This window comes from Euprymna scolopes, chromosome 20 (genome assembly GCF_053919585.1).
Source record: "Euprymna scolopes isolate OS-2025 chromosome 20, ASM5391958v1, whole genome shotgun sequence".
NCBI lineage: Eukaryota > Metazoa > Mollusca > Cephalopoda > Sepiida > Sepiolidae > Euprymna > Euprymna scolopes.
The window spans coordinates 46,623,637-46,632,109 of record NC_136501.1 but is presented as its reverse complement, the minus strand read 5'-3'; the positions used below and the strand labels follow the sequence as shown (position 1 = coordinate 46,632,109).

At 35.6% G+C, this 8,473-nt stretch overlaps 1 protein-coding gene across 1 annotated transcript in view; it reads right to left on the bottom strand.

Annotated features, from left to right (window-relative positions):
* LOC145241411 (axonemal dynein light chain domain-containing protein 1-like) overlaps positions 1–8,473 on the bottom strand; it is a 182,933-nt gene that overhangs the window by 99,300 nt on the left and 75,160 nt on the right. The window contains exon 14 of the mRNA XM_080104340.1: positions 3,421–3,689. Within this exon, the coding sequence (XP_079960466.1) occupies positions 3,421–3,689 (269 nt within the window). The remainder of the gene's footprint in view (positions 1–3,420; positions 3,690–8,473) is intronic.

The following is an 8,473-nucleotide window of genomic DNA, read 5'->3' as shown; positions in this document are numbered from 1 at the left end:
TATAAGTGAAGCGAAGGGGTGCGTGGTTTGTCTAATGGATACAGTAACAGACTCTGAAGTAGGCAATGTCAAGTTGAATCCTCTCGAATTATTTACAGCACTGTTCAAGATTCCCTAGCCTATTTTTTTTTATTTATTTATTTTTTATTTATTTATTTTTATTTTTATTTTATTTTTTTTTTCACGCGGTTTAAAATAGGTCATATTTTCAAATTGGTGATTTAGGGTTTCTGTTTCAAGACTTAAAATTAATTGGGAATCAGAAATTTTTTTTTTTTAAATACAAAATAAAAAAAAAATAATAATAATAATTTTGATTTTGACGAGATATGAGCAATTATTTGAAGTATATGCTGGAATTTGATACATGCTGAAAACCCGATATCTTCAAGATTGCTAACATAGCTAATTCTTGTAAATTAACATTTTAAACTTTTTTTCACTATGTGGTAGTGGAGGGAATAGTAAATTTGGTGTGTCTAGATGTTATAGCCTAGCAGGCCGATAATAATCAAGACAAACACAGTTGTATAATTAACAAAAAAACGTATTAACAAAAGTATGTTACAGAAGTATACGTCATTATTCTGGAGCCATAACTGCCACAAATAGCTACCCAATAACGTATTAGATATAACTATATTTACAGTTTCTGGTCAAGTCCACTCTTCATGAAACAGGTAAATCAGGTTAGCCCATAACACTAAATCATCTATTGAAATGTCATTAGCTAACTAAAGACATGTACTTTAAATCTCTAATTTATTTGATGAAGCAATTCTAAATCCTAATTGTTGAATTCATTGCACTAATTCTTAATCTTCATTAACACTTGATATGACTATAAAATTCTTACAGCTACGTACCTAGAAAATAGAGCTGTTAAACTTGACATAGTAATATGGGATAAGAGGAAAAAAGTATCAACCTTAGTGGAAGTCAGTGTGTCTCATCATCATCATCATCGTCATCATCATCATTATATCATACAAATCTGAAGATTCTATTGTTAGCATTGTTTTTCCCCGATATTTTTCTAGTCAAGATTCTTTCTAGAAAGACATCGGGCACTTTCGAGAGGGATCAGGTGAAGATTGCCAACATCCTAAATGAGAGCGATTTTTGTGAAACAAACTGGATTCGAACTTAGGACATCCAAATTGACAGTCTGTGTCATTAACCACCGAACTACCGTCACCTTCCTGTATTCCTAATGATGCTGGAACCGAGCTGAGAAACAGAAGATAATAAAATATCAAGAAATATATTAAAAAAAAAAAAGTGTACAACATATAAAAAGAAAAAGGAATCTTAAGAAGATATCCATCGTTCCAGTAATTATAGAAGCAACTGGACTCATAAAAAAGAATATACTTGGTGAACCAAGTGCAAAAGAAACATAAACAGTTTTAATTAAAAGGGCGGTTAGAATCTTAAAAAGATGCCTCGATTGGGGTGTTTGAAATAGGGAGTGAATGTCTGGCATACGATAGGATGCTCCATCCCCAACAAAAACAAAATGATAGGAAAATGGAAACGAAAACAAAAATCAAAATTAACTTAAAGAGAAGCAAAAATAGATTGATACCCAGATATTAAAAATCAAACATCAGCTTTTGACCAATAGTAATGTTGTTCTGTTGCATAATGTGGTTCAATCTTGCAGCTCTGAAGGCATCCACGAGATTCTCTCTAAGAAGATCCAACTGACTAACTGCTACAGAAGAATAATTTTTTCTCCAAAAAACATTTAACTAGAACTCTGTTGGGTGATTTGGGAAATGAATCAACCTCTAGAACACCATGGTAAGCAGCAAGCTGAACGGGATAGAAAATCGTGTCTAGAACAAAGGAACGCTATGTTACTAGGGTATAGAAACATGAGAGTTATATGAAAGTTAGTTTGTAATGTGTAAGTGTTCGAATGAGCTTCAATCTATGGTCCCCCCTCGCCAAACTTTCACAAGAAACACTCGTCTAGCTGTAAACACTATCAATAATTCCCCCCACTCTTTATTTGTGCCTAAACCTAAACGTAGATTCCATGAACAAAGCTTTTTTCTTAGAACTGCACGCCTGTGGAATTGTCTTCCGTTTTCTTGCTTTCCGGCTGACTACAATATGGTTGTCTTCAAGTCTAAAGTAAATAAGTTCTTGATGAGCCGTTCCATATAAGTAATCAACTTTACCAAATTTTCATTACTAATGATTACTATATTGACCAATTTCTACTGTACACTCTTTAACCCTTATCCTTGAGTGGCCTCTTGGCCTTGATAATGTGGTGATGCCTATGTAAAAAAAAAAAAAAAAAAAAAAAATTCACAAATAATTTTGGGCAAAGATTTGGGTCGAAAATTAAAATTTTAAAAAATCACATTTATGGGGAAATTTGAAGAAAAAAAATCCTCAGTTCGGTTTAAATAAAAATTCCTTCTATACAAAATGTTTAGAATAAATCACAGAAATAGTAATTATATTATATATATTTTTTTTTCATTTTGGCCAAATTAAGGCCAGTAAGTTTGGTTGTTGTTTACAGATTGAAAAAAAAACAAATTTCCTCAAAACCCAATTTTTATACAAAAATCGAATCTATACTTGCTTGTGTGCTTACAGCTCATTGAACGTTATTTAGTATCCTCATATTAGTGATGAGACGATTCCAATAGTTTTCCCGATTTCAATACAATTACCAATTTTGATTTCGCTGGTTTATAAATTTCTAAATACAAAGATGTTTTTTTTTTAAGGGAAGGAGGTTGGATTACTGCAAAAAAAAAAACACATGTAATATGTGCACATATTTTGTGTAAACGTAAAAATGCAGTTGTAGAGATGATCTATAGATTTTACCTTTACTGATAGTTAAATAAACTAAACTAAATATTCATTATTTCATCATTAATACGAGCAAGAGAAAATGAAGTTTTAAATAAAAATCAAAAAACAAAAAAAAAAAAAAACAATAAAAAGAATAGGTACAAATTTTGCACGATTGTACAGAAAAAAAAGTTTGGATTTTTTCGATCCTAATTCCGGTTAATCGTCTCAATTCTGCCTCATAAGTTTCCCTTTGTGATAGAATACTATTGAGGTTTTCTAGATTGTTATCTGGGTTATTATGATGCATAAATTGTGATAATTAGTCATTTGGGGGGGGGGACAAAAAATTCTCAAACAAAAAACTGAATTGAAATGTGAATATCTCAAAATTAAATTATAAATACCCTTAAGCATAAAGCTATGTTGTATTTGTTTTTATTGCCAACAATCTGAGTATATAAAAAATAACTAAGAGAAACTCCCTTACCAAAGGTGTGATATACCAGAAAGCAAACCAAACAAGGAGGAAAGAGGAGGAAAGATATGAAGAAAGGGAGAGAGTGAGACAAAATGAAAAAGGAAAAACAGTATTACTGGATTTTTTCGTTGAAATATTCAAACTTTGACTCAAAGTCAGTCCGCAGTTTCTGAAATACTGGCTTGGAGTTTTCCTCCCATTTGTCAATGTCCAGGTAGAAAGTTTCCATGTTGCCTTTCCATTTGTAGACGACTTCTTGGATGTTAGCCAAAAGTACTGTGTCCTGATCACTGATAAGAATGGCACAATGTTGAATGATTTTGGCCCATACCTTTTCACTTACAAGAAGCTGCTTAGCCGTGGTCAAATTACATTCCTTAATGACCTGTGGGAAAAGATAGACTTTGTGTTAAACATTTTCATTTATTTATAGATGTCTTAAGATGAAGTACTCTTACCACATCTGGAGAGGAACTTTTAGAGCATGATCTGTAGAGTATTATCTGCCGGAACAGATACTACACTTTGGTAACAGAAAAAATATCTTGGCCTGTTTATTTAAAAAGAAAATACAACCTTATTATATATGGGTCATGGAATTGCATTCATCTGCAAAAGATCTAGCTAATTTGCATATTCTTTTAAACATTCATTTTAATTAATTCCCTATTAGATTTTTTCAGTTTTCTTATGGGAAAATCATCTTTAATTAACTATTACGTGTAATTATATTCATGCAGATATTCTACATGATTTATACTTGTGTAATATTTGCATGAAAAGGTTTTAGTAAACACAAAACTCTTTCTATAAATATTTATATATAGGCGTATATATATTTGTTTAAAAAATTTTGCCTACCAAACTCCTTAGTCAGTTTTTATGGGGAGGAACTTTTTATAGCACCCTTTTCTGCCTCGACAGCATACAAAACCGGCTTCAAAATCTAGTGGGCAGTGTCCTTTTCTTCTTCCTTCTCTTTCTCACAGAAGAGATGTTGCTAATCTATCTCTGATCTATCGTTATTTTCATAGCAGGTGCTCGACTGAGCTTCTATCTATGATCACCCCCCCTGTAAAACATTCACAACAAACACCCGTCTTGCTACAACCACTGTCAACAATTTCTCTTACTCTCTATCCGTGCCTAAAACTAAACGAAAATTCCATAAGTCCGAAGCACATAGAATCAATGCTAACATAATGTTAGACAAATACTTAATATAATCAGTTCCCTAACCCTAACCCTAACCCTAAGCAACAGAAACATTCAGGTTGCCTTAATGGACGCACATCTAAACAGCATTATGTTAATGCAGGTTTGCCGCAGCAGTTGATCCATTCACCTTTATTATTTCTGATATTCATAAATGACCTCCCTAATAAAGTTTCTTTCCTATCATCTGTGAAACACAAGACGAAGGAGTTGCTTCCCTTCTGACTATAAGATGACCGTTTTCAAGTCCAATGTAAACAAGTTCTTGTTGAACCGTCCTCTTATATAATTAAATTCTACCCAATTTTCACCCTTATCAATAATCTTGGTGTTGCTCCACCGGTTACCTGGCATTTATAAAGCGTTATCCTCGAGTGACCTTTTGGCCTTGACAAGTGGTAAACCCCTAGTAAATGAAACAAATATGTCAAATAATAAATAACTAAAATTAGATTTGTGCGTGCATTAAAAGGTTAGATAAATAAAATCAATCAATCGATACGCTTCTATGCCGATAGCACTTGACATATCAAAGGCCTTTGCTTTGATAGAGTTACACATAAAGTTTTGCTCAACAAGTTTGTTAACTATAGATCATCTGGCAACGTTTTTGCAACCATCAAATCCTTTCTTTCTAATAGGTTTCTGTAGTTGTTGACGGGCAGAAGTCTGAAGCACATAGAATCAATGCTAACACAATGTTGGACAAATATCTAGCATAATTTGTTTTGACTCTCGAGTATATATCCGGCACAGTTACACACACTTAATCAACCAAGAACCATATCACTCTATATGAAAGTATATACAATATTAACGGACACACACTCGAGAGTCAAAACAATGAAAAGAATATGCTGTTGTCCTAGCCCTAGTAATGACTCAAAAATAAGTCAGGATAAAATGATAATATTAGGAAAACAGTGTGATTAATAGATAGAAAAGCTAAATCATCAATCTAATATTCTTGGAAATTATCAAAGTATATATACGTTTTCTTTAACTGTGATCATGTTTGAATACTGTGAAAACTGTAAGAGTTGTCTCCCTTTAACGGCTTCAGATTCATGCTTATTTTTCAGTGATACAAGAATTTGAATAACTTAAGAGTTACTTCCCTTTGTCCGTATATAAGATTGTGATTATCTGTATTCTCTCTCTCTCTCTCTCTCTCTCTCTCTCTATATATATATATATATATATATATATTGCGAAATGTAAATAAAAGCAGACGTCTCTCTTTCGTGCCTGCGTGTTGAACGAAAACATGCTTACATGTTAATTTTCTTTTGTTGACGTTGGTTGCCTTCTACAGTGTGACTCCTATTTAAAACGAACAAGGTATATTTTATCTGATTCTTAACTTTAATAATTTATCATCAAATATATATCCATATTTTCATAATAAAGTAAGGTAATTTTTCCTCAATTTAACTGATGACTAGAACGTTCTACCCAAAAGCTGCATATGAAAATTTGTTTAGGTCAATTCTTAATGCATGTTTTGCAGAAAAAAATGTTACATTTTATCTGCCTTAACAGCTTCTTCTAAGAGATCGCATCGCATATGAGCTGATATCTGAAGAGAGATTGACAGAGGTTTTATGAAGATGGAACATAGACAGAAACAGATACTACACTTTTATTTATTCACAAATAAAAAAATAAAAAAATATAATTCCTTTACAAATCAAGCACAAGATACTACACTTTTTTAATTACTTATTTGCAAAAGATATAAAAATTTACATTCCGAACAAATTAGGCACAAGGCCATCAAAATTGGGAAGATATTTGAGGTTTATGGGTCATCCTTGATCAAAAATGATAAAAAATGTCTATCCTACTCTTAACTAGAATCACCACAATACCACTTTACTCTATGGGCCATCCCACTTAAAATTAGTTTGAAATTTTAATCTTTCATAAATATGATTATATATAAAGAAATTTATTGGAGTATAATGGGGGAACAATAGAAAGAAAAGCAAAAAACGGTTGGTAACTGTGGGAAAAATGGCTTACCGTACAAACGTCCTCGTGTCTGTCTTCCTGTGAGTTGCACGCGTCGAGAAAGAAAGAAAGAGTCCATCATGGCGGCCGTGACATTTTGTAGTGAACGAAGTCTCGCGGGATCACGTGTGCGTGCCTCATAAAAACAGGTCACTTGTGGGTGGGAGAAGAAGGAGAAATCATTTGACGTTTGAGAAGCGGCAAAGTCAGTTGGAAGAATTTGTGTGAGCAGTGATTTTTGTCTGTTGATTGACTGCAAGCTATTTCGGCCCATTTTTTTTTTTTTGCAATGGACAAGTTTGATCTAAGATTGATACCGAAGTTCGACGGCTCCTCCGCCGGACCCTCGGTAGTTGAGTGGTGGGAAAAAGCTAAGCTTGTTTGCCAGCTTTGCAAAATAAAGGATCCCACGCTTGTCATCCCATTGAGACTGACCAAGGGGGCATACTCTATCAATAGCTCGGGGATGAACCAACTCTGGAGGAGGTTAAGGAGGCACTATACGCAGCCTTTGCTACGGACCCTTTTATTGCTTGGAGGCAGTTCACCAAATGGCGGCTTGGGTTGGATAAACGGTGGACGTCTACTAAGCGGATTTAAAGAGATTAGCTGCGCCATTTGGTGGAGTGACTGAACGCATATTAAGTTGCGCCTTTCTCACAGGACTCCCGGATGACACCAGCCAACTGCTGTGAGCATCGTCAAGGCTCAGCGAGATTGGGCTTGAGGAATTGTTGGCTAGAGCCCGCAATATTTTAAAAGAAAAAGATGCGGAGCCAGTACTAGCAGCTGCAGAAGCATCTACTCCATTAGAAGATGGCGTAAACTGTTATAAATGTGGCAGGCCAAACTACTTTTCTAGGGACTGCCGAAGCCGAAGCAGTGTAAAGGACACGTCTGCTCAGAAAACATCAAGACGCATGCGTTGCTACCGGTGCAGCAAGCTAGGTCACATAGCAAGAGTTGTCCGGGAAATGGACAAGGGGAGTAAACTATAGCGCCAGTATTCTCCCCAGATCATTGACAAATAGAGCGCTACTCGCAGTAAGAGTGTGCGTGAACAGGCGTGAATGCTTTGCGCTCGTAGACACAGGGTACACGCAGACTCTCATGCGCAAGGCATGCTGTGACACATGGGACAAGAAGAGGATTCCAATACTGACAGTCGGCGGGGACACGCTAGCCTCTTGTGGAGTTAGTGTCATTCGTACATGTGTTGGTGATGGGCCTACAATAACCGTACGAGCCCTGGTTGTGAGCGGGTCCTTCTTGGTTATGACCTGCTGTTAGGAATGGATGTTATCAAAGAATTGGGTGGTGTCCGTATTGATGGTGAGGGTAAGGCACATTTCTCTAATGCTTGCCTTGCTCTGGATGCATCCATGAAACTGGAACAGCCTGACTCTCATGCGGAATTCGACCAGCGTACAAGATCCTGGACAGTTTCTTGGAAATGGTTGGACGAGCAGCCACCTGGGAAGTTGTACAATAGGGTTCCGGAATATAAAATTCCACCGGAAGTTTGTGGAGAATACGATAAGGAACTACAGACTTGGATAAAAAATGGATAGCTAGTTCCCTATCTAGAGAAGGAATTGGGCCCCCCGAAGTGTCTGATCCCATTAATGGCGGTTATCCAGTATAATAAACAGAAGGTGAGGCCGTTACTCGACTATCGGGAACTAAACAAGCACGTAATTCCTTTTACAGCCCGTGCGGATGTATGTACCGAGAAGATGAGGGAATGGCGGAAAGGATCTAATGTATCTGTGCTGGATCTTCATAAAGCATACCTTCAAGTGCATGTCCATCAGACACTATGGCTCTATCAAATGGTGCTCATCAAGGGAGAAAGGTATTGCTTAACCCGCATGGGATTTGGACTTAATGTGGCACCATCAATTATGCAAAGGATTGTTGACGCTATATTGATTAAGGATG